Source organism: Neomonachus schauinslandi, chromosome X, assembly GCF_002201575.2.
Source record: "Neomonachus schauinslandi chromosome X, ASM220157v2, whole genome shotgun sequence".
NCBI lineage: Eukaryota > Metazoa > Chordata > Mammalia > Carnivora > Phocidae > Neomonachus > Neomonachus schauinslandi.
In genome coordinates, this window is record NC_058419.1 from 37,029,887 (window position 1) to 37,048,143 (window position 18,257).

Consider the following 18,257-nt stretch of genomic DNA (forward strand, 5'->3'; position numbering starts at 1 on the left):
ACATTCATTAGGGCATTCACTCCCCTCTGTTGTTTCCTAATCAGTACAGGGACTAGGACAAGAGGCCAAGCGCCAGAGAGGACTTATAGGAGGAGGTGAGGAGGAGGCTGTCCCCGCTCCCTACACGGGGGCTGTAGCTCCCAATTACAAAATGCTCAACGGCAAAAACGAGACAATGAGTTTGTAGGTTGCTTGACATATACAGAAAGCCACATATATTTGGTGTGAAGGTGGATTTTATAAGCTGACCGTGTAAAGACTTAACCATTGACCAAGGCCGATTCTTTTTATACTAAGGGTAAAATTCAATTTTAGACTCAGTGGTAATGATACAAACAGTATGCGAAATATTGTTGGCGCTGGTAGGCTACTTGGGTTCTGAGAGTAGAATTTGAATCTGCGCATATTTCCTTTTTCGGAAGTGGGATGCCCTTTAAGTATACAACACAGCTTCTGGCTCACCCTTAGGCAATGCCCAACAAAAGAGCTACTGGCTCACTCCTGCGCTGAGCGAGCATTTCTTCCATACTCCTTTGCCTTTTACTCTCATGATCCATGGCTCATCTCCGAATAAAGATGGTGGGGTTAGGCTCCAAAATGGAGCTCCTGTCTTGGCAGAGGTAACCAGACCACATAAGGATCAAACCTCTGTTTCCGCAGGAGCAAACTGAGTTACCCAACGCCAACTATTTCCATTCATTTTCTACTAGACAGTCTAATTAAGTTTGTGATTCCACCAGGCTGGCGCTGTGTCTATCTCGCGCTCCATTCAATACCCACCGAGCCACTGCTGCTCAATAAATCATTACTGACAATGAGACAAAATCTAATTTAAAAATTATAGGTGTTCTGGAAATGCATTTATTCACTTTGTTAAAGTAATTATAAAGCAAGTGTTTCCTAGACCATTTAACCATGGCATGTGATAAAAATACTTTTCCTCCCACATCTTGCTTAAAAAAAAAAGCATTTTTTTTTTTTTTAACAGCAGAAAGTTGTACTAAAAAATTTTAAAGACCCCTGCCATTAGAAATACCGATCTCAGGCCACCTGAGTGGCTCAGTCATTAAGTGTCTGCCTTCAGCTCAGGTCATGATCCCAGGGTCCTGGGATCGAGCCCCACATTGGGCTCCCTGCTCCGCAGGAAGCCTGCTTCTCCCTCTCCCGCTCCCCCTGCTTCTGTTCCTGCTCTCGCTATCTCTCTCTCTGTCAAATAAACAAATAAAATCTTTAAAAAAAAATACTGATCTTCAAGCACTTGGACACCTGCTGGGACACTTTAGAAGATATTGAGAATAACTCACAGTAATTGAATAGAATCTAAATAGAATCTATTTATAGATATCATAGAACTAAATAGAATCATAACTTGGAGCTTCTATGTCATTTGTCCCAGGAAAGAGCCCATTCTGGCCCCTTTCAGTAGAGACAAGAAAGGACACTTGGCCCCGTTCCCAGGGAGGATGTACCCGAATTTTCTCCTGACTTACCCTGAGTGGATTTTCATTAAGGTAAGGGGGTTCACCTTCCACCATTTCGATTGCCATAATCCCCAGAGACCAGATATCAACTTTCGGACCATAAGCTTTTCGAGTTACAACCTCAGGTGCCATCCAGTAGGGAGTTCCCACCATAGTGCTCCGTTTACTTTGCTCGGGGGTGATCTGGGCGCAGAACCCAAAATCAGCTGCAGGGAAGAAAAGTCAGTTACAATCAATTCAATTTCTTCTTTTTTTTTTCCACAATAGGTCACTTTCACATATGGCTGTCCCTTCCTCCATTCGACACGGAGATTCCACCACTCCCTAGCTCCTAATCATTATTACCTGATCCCTCTGGTGGCCCTGATTTTAAAAGGGTCTGAGATATCCAATTAACGTGATGTCATTTTTACTAGTCCTCTATCTGGTTCCCTCCCTATTACTGTCCCTTCCAACTTATAGGATCTTTCGGTTTTCTAGTTAGGTATTTGTCATCTAGCAGATGGCAGTCCCTAGGAATTCTGAAATGTTAAACCCCCAGAATCCGGCCACAATCTATAGGAACACAGCATTAGAAAAAAAAATTCTTTACTTCAAATGGGGCTCTAAATGCTTTCAAACCAATCACTTTCAATAGCCACTTTCTTCTCAAGACAGACAGGAAACGAGCAGAAATCCCCCGATACTCTTTCAAACACCATCTGAACCAAAATACCTACTCAATTTAACAGAGCCATCCATCCCAAGAAGAATATTGTCACTCTTTATGTCTCTATGGATCACTTGGTTTGAGTGCAAAAAATCCAGAGCTTGGAGGCACTATTGAAATCAGAAAAATAAGTTCTAATTATATCACAAAGAATTTAAAACCATGTAAGTTTCATTTCTAGATAAATGTGGGGCAAAGGTATAAATTTACATTATCATGTGAAATAGATTACTGTTGTCTTATCATTTTGAAATCATGTTACCATTTACATCAATGCTATAACAGCATTATACATTATAAAAGCTCCCGAGTCAGACTAGGACATGAAGAGTGGGGTGTGTGTGTGTGTGTGTGTGTGTGTGTGTGTGTGTGTAATAAATAGCTCTAAATCCTTAATACAGCCAGACTAACCAATTAATAATCATACTTTGACCTTGTCATCTGGAGGGTGTGGATTCGGCTTGGTCCTACACAGGCACAGTAAGTTTCTGCCTCCGTGCTATTTGATTCGGGAGGCCTGAAGGGGGACCCAGGAATCTGCATTGAAAACGAGTGCCCCAAGCTACCTCTGATGGACAGCCATGGTTGGGAACCACTTCTAGGCTATGAAGTAGCTATAGTCACTTGTTGGGAAATGGCTTTGCATCGTGCAACATGGAAACCACAGGCTCAGGGTGGAATGGTCTCCTATATATTAGAAGTTTGATTCATTGCATGAATAGAAAATACCTATGTTTGGTGGATACATCTACGTGCTTGGGCAGGAGGAAATGGGGACAAGAGGAGAGCAAGGCAGGAGGAAGTTTAAGTGAACGATTTAAAATAATAAAAAAAAAAATGACTAGCTGCAATTATTTGGTTTTGTTTTCCTGTCACTGGTTTTCAAGTTTCAGTGGGTCAGAGTTCCTACTTGTGTCTGCAAGACAACCTCACCACAACGAATGGGGTAGATGGTCATGTCCGAGATGAGATTCCAAAGAGGAGTGTGTTTTCAAGTACTGAGAAAAATATGATAAAATGTCCTCAGTTTTGCATGAAACTAGGGATATGACACTGTTATGGGGCGAGAGGCAGACACTCAGACCCACTGGAGGGTTTGGAAGGATGTCCAGATTGTCCTGGGAAAGCAAATACTGTCTGGGCTGAGGCAGGATCTTGCTTAAATTGCCTTGTCAAAAATTATGGGGTTATAATGGTTTGTATTTTACAAGGCTCCCGTTGCACATGCAGGACAAAATGATTATCATGTAAAAATCATGTAAAAAATTGCATGCCACCATCAGTGTTTCCCATGTTCGCTGAGACTACAACATGCAGGCTTAGAGGCGGCACCTTGTGAATGGCGTAATGGAACTCAAAAGATCCAGAGCGAAGGGACTAAAATAAATAACAGGCTGGGAAGGGAGGAGATGGAAAGTGCTATTAGGAAAGGATCTGAATTGAAGTTAGGTTCTCCAATTGGTTTTATTTTTTCGTAGGAAAGATATGCTATTGTTACTTTGATGTTATACGCATTCTGGATAATCAGAGATAAAGAACTGCCAGTTTTGGCATTCTCATCAGCTAGAAACGCTCTATTTTCTTACCTCTCTGCAGACAGCTGCTATCTGGCCTTCATCCATACAGGTCTCTGTGACCACATCAGTAAGAGAGCCACCAGCCAAGTATTCCATGACTACCCATAGTTCATCACCCACTAAGTAGCTACAGGAAGAGAAGAAAAAGACATTGACTCGGCCTAAGGAAGTGGGGACTCTTCTATATTCCCTTTAGGAAGGTAGTTCGCGGGTGGTGTCTGCATTTGGCCATATTCTATAATGGGAGGAAAATATCAATGACGGGGATAACAGGAAACTTCCTTAGCATTAGAAGAGAATATGAACAAACATTCTTCCAAAGAAGACATCCAAATGGCCAACAGACACATGAAAAAGTGCTCAACATCGCTCGGCATCAGGGAAATCCAAATCAAAACCTCAATGAGATACCACCTCACACCAGTCAGAATGGCTAAAATTAACAAGTCAGGAAACGACAGATGTTGGCGAGGATGCGGAGAAAGGGGAACCCTCCTACACTGTTGGTGGGAAGGCAAGCTGGTGCAGCCACTATGGAAAACAGTATGGAGGTTCCTCAAAAAGTTGAAAATAGAGCTACCCTTCGACCCAGCAACTGCACTACAGCTTATTTACCCCAAAGATACAAATGTAGTGATCCGAAGGGCTATGTGCACCCCAATGTTTATAGCAGCAATGTCCACAATAGCCAAACTGTGGAAAGAGCCAAGATGTCCATCAAAAGATTAATGGATAAAGAAGATGGGGTGTATATATATACAATGGAATATTATGTAGCCATCAAAAAACTCGAAATCTTGCCATTTGCAATGACGTGGATGGAACTAGAGGGTATTATGCTAAGCGAAATAAGTCAATCAGAGAAAGACATGTATAAACAAATAATACCTTATATGTTAAAAAAAGAAGACAGTAGGAAGGGAAAAATGAAGGGGGGGAAATCTGAGGGGGAGACGAACCATGAGAGACTATGGACTCTGAGAAACAAACTGAGGGGTCTGGAGGGGAGGGGGGTGAGGGGATGGGTTAGCCTGGTGATGGGTATTAAAGAGGGCACGTTCTGCATGGAGCACTGGGTGTTATATGCAAACAATGAATCATGGAACACTACATCAAAAACTAATGATTTAAAATTAAATTAAAAAAAAAGAAGAAAATATGAGTGAAAACCAAAGGATCATCAGACCTAACTGTGCACCATGGAGGAAGGAAAAGAGCAAGGAGGTCTCTGGTGACTGAATACTGGCTCTCATTCCACTGTAAAAGCTACTTGCAATGAATGGGATCAGTGACTAGCCATTTTGGATAACTCAAGCCATTGTGTTGATGTCTTGGACTGAACTGGCCCCTGGCGTACAGATTTATAAGATATTTATTCAGATCTCAGCATTATTTTTGATTCTACCAAATTAACTCCTGAAATGCTTTCGAGCAGTTTCGGAATCAAAGAGACTCATGTTTGCAATGGATGTACTTTGCTGAGGTCGTGGTCCTATTAGAAGTCAGTAGCAATGTGCCCATTTTCTTTAGGTGGTTACTGAGGAACACACCCCAAGTGATCAAACACGGGGAGGAAGGTCACCAGAGCCCAACAACTGGGCAAATTCAAAACATCTGGAACCATCTGAAGGCACATTAGCAGCATGATCAGGTCTCTCTTTCCCCCTGCTCAGCAAGAGAGGAATTACGGTGAATGGAATGACCCCAAAGATTCTATCCTGCCCTAAGTTCCACATCAATACGAAGCAAGACTTTCTATCCAGTGATGCTCAAACTGCAGTGCTCTTGAGATTCACCTGGGAAGCCTGGTAAAAATGAACATTCACAGACTCTAGCTCATTAGTAAAGAAAGCATCCGAGAAATCTACATTTTTTTTTTTTTACAAAGGCAATTTTTACAAAATTAAAAAAGCAGAGTGGAGTCACTTTACTGCAGATAGCCCAAAAGTGGCACTTTATGAAGCTCGGGTTTCGGCCATAAAATTTGACTCCTTTTTTTTTTTACTCCCCCTTTCCCCTCTTTCTCTGGTCCACCTGGCACAAAACACAGAAAGCAAGATTTTAAGCTCATTGAGGTTGGAGACCTCATCTTATTTCCTTTATATCCCCCCAGAGTACACAGCACAGTGGTGCTAAGCAAACACTTACTGAAATTGAATGAGACAGATGTTAACCACAGGTGAAGAGTTAGTGCCGTCTTTAAACGCCTATTTATAACCCACCACTAATACCACTGGTGAAAGAGACATTAATTACCTGGTCCAGGGAAAAGGTTTGAGATTAAAGTCTCAATTCCCTAGACCTCACTGTCAGTTAATCACAAAGCACCCATTAAAGCGGGGCTGGTGCAGCCAGCCTTCTTCACTCACAAACCCAGAGATTGTACCGGCTCCAAACACTTGGTGAAAGGTTTAAAACACCGCAACTCTCCCCTGTACGCAACAGTCTATCTCCTGCCAACATGGAGTCACGATCCTCAAAAGGAAATTACACAAACTGCTCATGCTTAGAAGCAGGACCATAAAATGTGTCTTCAAATGTTTGATGGGTGGGCAACGTTGAGCAATAGATGTGAGATTCCCTATTCTGTAGCCTTCGAGAAGTATTTGTAGGATGGTTGCTACACGACTAGATCCTAAATAAAATACTTTGCCAAGCCAATGACATCGCATAAAGAAAGCCAGTACGAAATGAGAGAAAACACTTACCTATCTAAATAATTAACAATATTGGGGTTCTTATTTTCCCTCATGACCAGAATTTCATTAATAATTAATTCCTTTTTGGGCTGCTGTTGAAGGTTCATCTGCTTTATGGCCACCTGAAAGATAATGCAAGGATGAGTTACAGTCATTAAATACACACATCCATGGTTTTGTTTTTGGTTTTTTTGTGTGTGTTTTTGTTTTGTTTTTTGTGCTTTTGTTGTTGTTTTTTTTGTGTATGTGTTTTTGGTTTTGTTTGTTTGGTTTTTTTTTTGGTACACAGAGTAAGGCATAAACATTCTTTATCTTACTAGGCTCTTTCTCAGCGCCGCAAACTCATGCCCTTTTCTTTGGTCAATCAGGAGGAAACCACCCACTTCTGAAACTTTGGACATCGATGGAATCGATTCCCACGTCAACCCAGTGTCATCCATTTTGTAAGGCCTAGCTGCCATCAAAGAAGAAGTAAAAATCAGGATCGAATGCGAGCACTCACCTCTTGTCCGGTGGCAATGTCTAGCGCTGTGTAAACAGTACCTGATGCCCTGTGAAGGTGAAAGTTATCAAATGAATAAGCAATCCAGGTGTTATCCATATACTTTATTTGAAATAAGGTGTAATTATTTTTAGGAGAGGGAAATCGGCAAACTTAAGATTCAAGGATGAAATAACGAAGGGACAACTGTTTTGTGTGGTAATTACACCTGAGACAGTCTCAGTGTATCCCTTTTGGTGGGCTAGGAACTCCGGTCAGACTTTCTGCAGTAATGAACTGAGCAAAATAGCTTTGCTCCTTTTAGGAAACTCCTGGAATATTCTGAATACTCCTTGGATGTTGCAACAAACAACACTGCAGTCCTCTGACTAAACTGAAGTACCGTTTAGGAAAGAATGTATCATCTCTTTTTTAGGCAACTGTATAAATCAACCTTTCCTTTTAGCATATGGACAGAGTGGCTTTTTTTCCCATAGATTTCTAATTCTTAAGAATATTTTCACCTAGGGGCGCCTGGGTGGCTCAGTCAGGGAAATGTCTGCCTTCGGCTCAGGTCATGATCCCAGGGTCCTGGGATCGAGCCCTGCATCGGGCTCCCTGCTCCGCGGGAAGCCTGCTTCTCCCGCTCCCACTCCCCTCGCTTGTGTTCCCTCTCTCGCTATGTCTCTCTCTCTCTCTCAAAAAAAAATTAAATAATCTAAAAAAAAGAATATTTTCACCTAACAAATCATTCACACTCGGTGCTGTACTTACCTATTGCCATAGCTACATAAAGCAATGGACAACATGACTTCACTGTTTTTCTTTTTTTTTCCTTTTTCTAAATTTCTCAGCAGCTTCTACTACAAGGTTTCCTTCCAGCCCACCATCCTTTAAAAATCTATCGTTGGTTAGGCCTTGGAAGTACTCACACTTCCATTCTAACTTCAATTATAGGGGTACTTTGCTTTGCAAATAGCAATTGTTTGGTGAGGCTGAAGTCACAGTAAGGTTCTGTGAAACACACATGCGTTCTGAACTACCTCCCCACCTCTATCCCTAGGAAAAAGGAAAAGCCTCATCAATTTCATTGAAATGTTTGTGATGAATAAAGGAATAAGGATGGAGATCAGTCCTTGTGATTCACCAGACATTATAATGCTCCAATATTGCTATTTAAAATTTCTAGTAACTATTGTTTCTCCTTTGCTCTCCATTTATCCCTTGCTATTTTGTTTTCTGGGTCCCGGAATTCTTTTCTTTCTTTTTTGTTTTTTTAAAAGATTTATTTATTTTAGAGGGAGGAGCAGGCAGAGGGAGATAGAGAGAACCTCAAGCAGACTCCCCACTGAGCACAGAGCCCGATGTGGGACTCAATCCCACAACCCTGAGATCATGACCTAAGCTGAAACCAAGAGCTGGACGCTTAACTGACTGAGCCACTCAGGCATCCCTTGAATTTTCTTATGTCAGCTATTTCTTTGCCATACTTCTCCCTCCTTCTACTTGGATGAAGCAAAATATTTCTCACAAGCCTGGAGTTTACATTACCTCCTCCAAAGGAGTAAAATGAGTGGGGTAGTATGAGGAATATTTGACTACTAAAAGAGATCTGAGTTCTAATATTTGTCCTAACGTCAACAAGCTGTGTGACCTTGGGCCAGTCACTTCCCCTCTCTGGGCTTCAGTTCCCTTGACTCGGAAAACAGTGATCACAATAACAGTAAAAAATATGGAGCATGTTAGACACTGCACTAAGAACTTAATATAAATCACCTTATGTAATCCTTACCATATTTCTATAAGGAAACTGCTATTACCCCCACATTACCTATGAGGAACCTGAGGCTCAGAGAGGTTAAGTGACCTGCCCTACGTTAAACAGTTTACAATCCAAATCTGTCTGACTCTCTGACCTGTAAAATACAGCAAATGGGCCACTTTATCTCTAAGGTTCTTTATTTTTTTAAATTTCTTTTTACATAAGCTCCACACCCAACATGGGGCTTGAACTCACAACCCCGAGATCCAGAGTCCCATGCTCCACCGACTGAGCCAGCCAGGCACCCCGATTTCTAAGGTTCTTTAATTCCATGATGTACAATCTACAAATTCTACTGCTCTTTTCGTTCTGTGTAGGTATTTAAATATCCATTGGAAGTAGACAAAAAAAAAAAAATCACCCTTACTCTATAGGTGCCACCTAAAGCAGGACTTTCAGGTTTCAGAAATTCCTCAGGGTGGAAGTTTATGTTAAACAAATCAGCCTCCCAATTTTGTACGTTCGAGATTCTGGGTTCAGAGCATGCGGTTGGTGCTCATTAAGTATTTTTTGTGTGTGTGCTCATTAAGTATTTGCTGAACAAATAAATTAATAAAAGTCTTTTCAAGCAAACATGTGGTTGCAGTAAAACCTTTCCTTTCTGTGAAGGAAACGTGTCTTCTTCTACTTAAATCAACATAAAACACTTCCCATGTGGAATAAGCTATCAGACATTCCTGATTTCAGGGGCCAGTCTGTGATGGGTCCTTCTGAACTCAGGATCCCTGGGCTCAAAGGAACAGATCACCTGGACCCCGCGTGTGCTTCGGCTGCAGGAGCTCTGAGATTCATAACTGCTTTATCCTATTATCATCTGTTGCTGTTACTGGTTTCACAGTAGAGAATGCCTGATTACTAGGTGTTGGCCCTTCCCAATCTCTCAGTCAAAACATCCTTGCTCGTGTCTGTCCCTCTTTTCTAAAAAGGCCAAAAGCCAGAGGGGATCCTACTAGACCACCTTTTAGAGGTTCCACATCCTTTTCCTCCCTAGTGGGTTTGCCTTTTTCTTTCAGTTTGGAACGCCTTTATCTGACGAGAACATATATAAAAACCCTCCATATAAAATGGGAACTGTTCCAGTTAAAGCTAGGAAGGGAGGCCCAAAATTTCTGCCCCGGCGGCCTCCCCCTTATTCACCATGCTGTCCCCGACCTCCAATCCCATTTGCACTGTCCCGGGGCCTAAAATTGTGATTGACTTGGAGTGCAAAGGGGATTAGTGTTTATCATCTCCAGAGATTTACCTTTCAAATCCTTGGGTTTATGGCCCCCAACCTCCCTCAACATTTCATTGTCTTAAATTGCTAACGTCCTTACCCTGGAATCCCAATATCCTGGGTTTTGTGGCATTCTGTGGTATAGAATTGCCACAAATCCCTACTCCACAGAGGTTTAAAGGCTCTGAAACTCTAGAAGAACATCAGTTATTAACTCAAAAATTAGCTTTTCTCCTCACTCTCCCTTCTCCTACCTTATCACATATATGTAATTGTCTAGTGGGAGCCATTTTCCTCTTCTTCAACCCTTGTTCCCAGCCTTAAAATGGCAATATTCTCCTCTACCCCACTTCCCATCCCCCACCCCTTCCACCCCCACCAAACAGGTTGGTCACTTGGAATTCACCACTCTGACCAACAAATTATTGGTTGGCCCAACTTTTAGCCTTCACAGAATCCTCAACTCAAATGCACAAACTTGGCTACTAACCTGCAGAGTGTCCTGTCTCCAATTCTATCTGGGCACCTCAAACGTTTCCCTGCACACAGATCTGACGCCTTCCCATATTCTAGCAATTTAAGACTCTGCCGGTATAAATGTCAACGCTTCTCCTCTTATTCATTTACCAAAGTGCTCTCTTTGCCCACTGATAGGTTATGAACAGTAGTCGTCACCCCCATCTCCTCAAACCTTCCTGGGTTCAAATCCCACCAGTTCCTAGCTGTGTGTCCCTGGGTAAGTAATTTTACCTCTCTGTAGCTCAGGAATAAAGGATTAAATGTATACAGTGGTTAAAGCCAGTTAAAGCCAGGTATACACATTGCCAATATGTATGAGCAATAACAACCATCATCATTATCCACAGACTACAATTTTATTATTATTAGGTTGACTGTTCCCTAATACATGCATTAAGCTCCTAAACTGTAATCTGTGGCTCACTAGAAATCTCCTTTAAGCGTCTGGGAGTTTCCAAGATATTTGATTTCCAAATTCCTAACAGAAATTTTACATTTACCTATGGCAGAGCTAATCAAAATATCACATATACTTCTTTTTAGCCAGAATGATACCAACTTTTGATTACATTGCATAGCTCACTGATCAAAAGCTCTGAGCAGTGGTTAAACACTGTTTCCTTAACCGAGTCTGAGAAATAAGCTACTATTTAATAAATATAGCTTAATAGTTGTAATTACTCATAACCCGGAGTTCATAAAGACAAATAATTAAAAGGATCCTTGGTGGTGAAGCTGGGAAGCAACCTCCTTGTAATAAGTGAAGCACAGTAGTGTCTACCAAAGAAATGATCTTTGAGCCAACAACATGTCACACTGATTCCCCAAAAACCGGGCCTTGTGACAGCCTGGGATATGTCTAAGTATCTCAATGGCTATCTTCACAAAATCAATCAATCACTTTAATGAAAAAAAAAGTCAGTATCACTTTAGGACATAAAGTTGGCAGGAATCAAACTCACAAATGTGAAAGTTAAAACTCACAATTCTCTAGTAGATTGGGCTGGTATGCTAAAATAGTCAACGTTGTCGATCTGATTTTTATGCCATTTAATTATATTGATCTCTATTATCTCTCCATTCCAGTTATATTGAAGCCAGATTGCTGTGAGGGAGAACACTTGTTTACGATGGGGATTTTGTTTATTCCAGCCCCCAGTCACTCTGACGGCATAAAGAAATCATGCCTTATCAGGACTCCAAGGAAAATAGAGATCATCCAGTTTAACCTCATCACAGATGAGACATCTGAAGCCAAGAGAGCAGGGGGAATGTGCCCCAAGATGACACAGCTAGTAAGTAACAAAAGCCTCCTAATTTTGAGCAAAAGATATTTCAGCGAACCTACACTACGGTTCAAGAATATTAAACCCACAGATTGCTCAACCGTTGGGCCTCATCATCAATTACAGCATGATGAGTACTGCTGGGTTCTTGGCATCACATTAGATGCTTTATCAAGAATTTCTTTTTGACCTGGCCAAGCACTTAATACTCAAATGGAAACACTGGCATCTAGCCTAAAGTGTCTAGAAAGAAACAAACAATTCACTATTTGTCCCTTTTCCTCCCAAGATGAGTCCATTTAATTATCAGCAATCTTCATCAGGTTTTGATGTTTCCTGCTAAGAGCCAATGTCAAGCCACGATCACGAGTAGTTGCCAAGGCAGCAATGTGGTAAGACTTACAATTTCTATAAATCACTCCGATTTCAGCATCGAAGTGGATTACAGGAGGGAAAGAAAGGCAGGCAAGTCAGGCAAGGAGGAAGCTCAAAGGCTGAGAGAAAAGGGAAGTGGGCGAGAGGACCAGAGGGCTCGGTGAGGTCTAAAGGAAAGCCTCGTGTAATAAGAGTGAGGAAGCCAGAAGGATAGGGCGATAATCACATTAAAGGTTTTATAAGCATAAATCCAGTGCTAATGAGGTCACAGTCAGGGACTTAATCCGCACTGAGGATGGCTGTGTTTTAGATCTACTCGTCCTTCTGCCGCTGCTGCTAGAAAAGGCTGTCTCGTTTATGGACATGCCTTCCTTTCTGTCTGCTCTCTGTAAATGGGTGAGCTCACTTACTGCTCGCCCTATGCAATGTGACAAATGAAGATACTGGAAGGGGACATGGGAAAGTAGCCTGTCCAGGGTTACACAGTTTGTCAGCAGCTGAACTCAGAACCGCGTGAGTCTGACTCCACGGCCCATTGCACTTAACTACCGCTTCACGTTCTGTTACAGACCTTTAGCATTTTTATGTCAATGCTAAGTGCAAGCGTGGCACTTCCTAATGCCCACGTTTGTATCTACTGCACTATAAAGTGCCTCCCTAGAATATTGCCTCTCATTTCCTGCTTAACTTAGTCCACGTGCCCCTTGGTAAGGCATTTACTTTATCCCTGGACACGGTATGGTTGACTCCTTTGGCATAACCATTAGGAGCTGGCTCTTCTGTTTTCTGACTCAGTTAAGCTTGCTCACGTGGCCAAGAGTGGACCAGTTCTTAGGACTGGACTTTATGTTCTGCTGAGTATTTAAGATATGGTTACTACTTTGTAGGCCCTTATCTTGCTATATTAATGCACTTGACTTAAAGACACCTGGATATCATATTGTCCAATACTACCATGCCTCTATTCATCTTGTGGAGGCATATGCCCTCTGGGCTTCTGGAATGGTGATGAACAGTGTCCCCACTGCATGCAGTAACTCAGAGAGAGCCCCAGGGTTTCCTTTATGTAATCTGCCCCTTAAAAAATATATCACTAAATTATAAAAATAAAATAAAATTACGTAAAAGGCATGTTCTTGAAGTACCAGGATGTGGTACTGTCTTTAATTACTGGGATGATAAATTGGAACACGGGATTTTCTGTTCTTTAGCTAGGGTGTGGCTTGCCCCAGAGCGTCTGCAGTCCTCTAATTTTAAAGATAGCTGTAACACATTATGGGTGTGGGGCCAGGGAGCTCAGTGGGTTAGAGTCCAGTGATAATGAGGCCACTGTTCCAGGCCTTAATCCTTGGGAAAGGCCAGATAACTCAAGGACTCACTCCAACATGAAGTCTAAGCAGCTGTTTCACAGTGCGTGCCACTGGTCTCAAGAGGGCCTAGACAGGCAAGGGGGGCAGGCGGCTTAATACAAGCTCATTACTATGGCTGGAAAAAACAAAGTGCAAACTCCGCTAATGGTGGCTGATTGAGGGGCACCATCTTTCTTTGCAAGGGACGGCATATAACACAGTGCATTTAAGAGCATTAAGTAGAACAAAGCGCATCTTCCATGGCTCTATAAACATTGTTCTTCACAAATGCTAATGTATTTCCAATCTCCTTCATCACAAAGCCGGTTACAAAGCCCAGGCGACATCTATTTAGTGCCTTGTAGGAGTGCTCTACCTTGTATGGCCCAAAATAGTTCCGATGAGGAAGCAAATACTTTTGGGGTGGGTGGTCCCCCCCCCAAGAATCACCACTGTAAGCACACTAGACACCACTTCTGCTCTTGCCCATAGTTTCCTGAACAAAGAGAAACGAGTCAGAGGTTTTATTCTCAGCACTTATCCCCGAGTTCCATGCTGTACACTGCTTTGTCGGGTTCTCCAAACAAGCTGTTATTCATCGAGTCCTTTAAGAAACAAGTTTCAAAACTATTCATCTTCAATATGGGAACTTCATGTCGGCGTAAGAAGAAGAGGGCTCCTCACTGAGTAGCCAAGAGAAGTCTGAAAAATACCTAACAGGATAGATTTACTTTCTGAAGCCTGAAAACTAAAACTAATTTAGAGGACAGGGACTGAAGGCTTACAAAAAAAACAAGTTTTGTCCGAAATTACGGATGGATTGATCGTATCATCATTCCATAGAATTATATGATTGGCAAAGATCCAGATGGTAGACAAAATGCCTTTGGCCAAACGTGTTATCTTTAAGTGCAGAAGGAAAACGATTTCAAGAAATGCTCCCATTGTCAATTTCTGTGACAAATTTAGCCATGCGGTTGGTCTAATCTATGAAGAGATGCGACATACATCGAAGGTATACTTGGGCATAATACAGACATGGACTATGCTGACCAACAGATCTTTCACGAGAGCCTTTTGTTTGCCATATAACTTCTTGTTAAGAGTTCCTTTCTTAAACATTTTCCCTTCTGAAAATCAGCGTGGTGATGAGTTTTTAGTATAATCCTAGAATCCCAAATAAATGAAGACGGCTGTGGCAGTGAGGGTGTGGGCAAACAGGCCCTCCCGAGCGTTGTTAGTGGGCAATGTCAAGTGGAACGACCTCTATGGAGGGCAACTTGGACATTAAAAACGCACATATCCTTTCATGTAGCAATTCCACTTTCCCGGGCAGTTTAACCTAATGAACAATTTGCATATGTACGAAGTGGCTTGTTTGTAAAGATCTCCACTGAAGCCTTGTTTATATGAGCAAAATACTGGAAACAAATGAAATGTCTATCAATGGGGGCCTGATTAAATACATTATGGTCCATCCAAACAAACAAAAAAAAACCCACCGCATCTGTTAAACACAATGAGGTACTGATATGGAATCATCTCTTCAGACAAAGGCAAAAAACAAAATAGATTTCTAGTATGTTACCACTCGTGTTAAAAATAGAGCCATGACACAGACACACAGACACACACACAAATACACAGAAATGTACCATTTGTGCCGAAACACAAGGTAAGGTATTCCCGCCCCCGGCCAATTTCTTCCTCAGGAAAAAGGGGGAATTGCCTTATATTCAAATCCTTATAAAATCTCTTATGCAATATGGTAATTCTCCATATTCATTTATTTTTATCCATAAAGTACTGTTTGGGAAAGACACATTAGGTTGAAGTATTCTCAGTCAATGCCAGTTTTGGATGCTCATAGAGACTATCTGTCAGAATTGGGAAGGATGTAAATAAATTATTTCTGAAGGTATGATCAGAACTGCAAGTGTTAGATGTCATAAACAAGCTTTTTAAAGGTCACTTTTGAAATTAATGTAGTGAAAAGGGCACCTGTCAGCTCAAGATATGATAGTGTGACTATCAAATACAACAGTGAATACAACTGATTGAAACATATTGAAAATATAAAGACCCATGAGCTTATAACAAGTTTTTTAATAAGAGAGAATGCTTCCTTCCCCTACTTAAAATAGAATCAAAACACCCCTCATTTTCAGGAAGTAACTTGGGTATCAACTCCTTACACTAAAATTGGCAATTATAAATTTAATGAATTTATCTTGATTTGCCTGTATGAACTATATTTCAGGGTGACCAAAGACCCTCAGCTGATGAGAGGTAAAGTTATTTTCAACAAAAGCATTGTAGTTAATAAAGTGAGGAAGGTAATTTTTAGAAAAGGTAAGTTTTAGAAAACCACTATTTTGTAATGCCTAATTTAATAACTGATATGGGCAATATAGTCATCAATAGATGAAAACATTAGATGAAAGGCTGATGAGGAAATTGGCATTGGAAGGGACAGGGAGTCCCCACTGAACCTTCTGATCAATCAATTCAGCACTACACAACGGGTCGATCAGACACTGTGTGCCTTCTGATGTAATACACAGCACTGACCTATGAAGAAACCTTGCCAAAAGTTGCACCTGAACCAACTTCCATTTATAGGAAATACAGGGAATAGAGGAGCAACTTAAATGACATCAAATGAAACTAACAGACAAATCCAGAAAGTGGTACATTCTACAAGACAATGACTAGTTTCTTCAATAAGTCAATGGTAGTGGAAAAAGAAGGGGGACTGCTTTAGAGTACAGAGATTTAAGAGACATGACCAAATGCCATATGTTGATCTTCTTTGGATGCTGATTTGAAGGAATCAACTATAAAAACTGCATTTTTGAGACAACTGGGGAACTCTGATAATAGATGATATCAAGCCATTGCTGAATTTTGTAGGTCTTTTTATGGTATTGTGATATTAAAATATTGATCAATGTTGAACTGGGGCGATAAGAATATGCACATTTCTGTACTATTCTCTCTACTCTTGTATATGTTTGAAAATTTGTAATAGAAATTTTAAGTGATAGAGGAGAGAGTTATGTTGTGAAGATGTACATATACACCTACAAAACAGATTCAGAAAGCAATCATCTTAATGTTAGAGGAATGGCTGAACTGCAACCAGAAATAAAATATTCTGGGGCAGAATAGTATGTGGATTCAAAAATATTATATCTAAAGATGGTAGATGAAATTCAGATGATGTACTTGGATAACTGCTGGGTGATTCAAAACGGGGCTCTAATGATTACAAAAACCATGACATTAAAGATGCATAGGAAGATTTTGAATTATACTCCTCATGAAACGTGAGAGTAGAAAAATCTCTCCCAATGCACACATTATATAATATGTGGTTTTAAATATATAAATTAGAGTGATTAACAAGTTAAATATCAGAAATAGACATTCACCATTTGTGTATCTAACAGTTTACATATTCAGATAAGTCAAAAACCTGTTTTAAAAATTACGTCATTGTGTGACCTTATATTCACGCATACGTGGTGTGTGCGTGCATGCGTGCCTGTGTGTGCAGAGAACCTATGAAAGTTTAACCTAAGGAACCAGTAAAAAATCCTTTCTGGAGCTTTCCTTTGTACAAGATAACAGGGAGGTTAAGGCACAAGGCTTGGAGGGACGTTTACTTTTCACTGTCTACTCCTGTGAACCTCCTGGTTACACCATGCCCAAGTATTACCTACTTTAAAAAAAATTGAACGAATAAAAATTACAGTGCAGCTTGTATCTCTCACTTTGTTTCATGACACAGTCCCAACAGATCCTTTTTAGCATTATTTCCTGTTAAGTCCCCTGCCAAACTGGAGGTTTGACTGTCCATGAGACTGGTACTGCTGATTTCACTTGTCTGGTCTTTCTGATATGCATTCATCAAATAGTTGCTAAGGATTTCCTTTATGTCAGACACTGTTGCGGGCCCTAGGGATACCAAAGCGAATCCAGCCTAGAGTATGAAGCCAGTGTTCCTTTGGTTTCCTTCCAGCGAAACTGCCCATAATCCCCACGTGTTAAATCCTACACTTTCTTAAGTCACGATTCAAATGCACCCTTCTCTAAGGATCCTTCATCATACCCTCTCCCTGGCTATAAATGGTCCGTCCCTCTTCTCCGTCCCCATGGCTCTTTGTAATTATGTTATGCTACCTGCCCTATTCTGCTCTATCGAATAGTAACTGTGGGTGTCTTTCACCTCTAATGATACCTAGCATTTACTGAGCCCTTCGCTATGTGCCATGTTGTGCTGAGCACCTGAAATGCCTCCCCTCCTTCACTTCCCTCAACCTGATGAGGTATGTATCTTCTGCTTACTATGGATGAGAAAACAGACGCTCTAAGAAATTAATTAAAGTACATGCATTTGGGGGGGGGTCCCCCGCTTATTTCTCGATACAACTTTCCTTCTCTCCCCGTTGGATATTCCGAAAGGCAGTGAGCCCTAGGCTCACTGTGACTTTCAGAAGCTGGTTCTTAACTACGATTTTATGTTTTGTGCATTATACATAGCAGGCACTCAGTCAAACTTCACCAAATGAAACAAGTCACTCCTTAAACTGGATCCAAACCATCTCCAGGTTGCATCCTCAAAAATATTTGTCTATTACAATGTTGAAGAGAGAGCAAACATGAAAGCGAAAGAGAAAAGGGGTCTGTTTTTCAGTGCATTCCCTTGTAAGAAAAGGTCTTAAAAGCAAATTCACATAT

At 41.1% G+C, this 18,257-nt stretch overlaps 1 protein-coding gene across 1 annotated transcript in view; it reads right to left on the reverse strand.

The window, feature by feature from the left end:
• PAK3 (p21 (RAC1) activated kinase 3) overlaps positions 1 to 18,257 on the reverse strand; it is a 106,184-nt gene that overhangs the window by 18,167 nt on the left and 69,760 nt on the right. The window contains exons 11-15 of the mRNA XM_044911971.1: positions 6,969 to 7,017; positions 6,476 to 6,588; positions 3,777 to 3,894; positions 2,201 to 2,300; positions 1,491 to 1,687 (exon numbers count right to left, since the gene is read on the reverse strand). Coding sequence (XP_044767906.1) covers positions 1,491 to 1,687; positions 2,201 to 2,300; positions 3,777 to 3,894; positions 6,476 to 6,588; positions 6,969 to 7,017 — 577 coding nt within the window. The remainder of the gene's footprint in view (positions 1 to 1,490; positions 1,688 to 2,200; positions 2,301 to 3,776; positions 3,895 to 6,475; positions 6,589 to 6,968; positions 7,018 to 18,257) is intronic.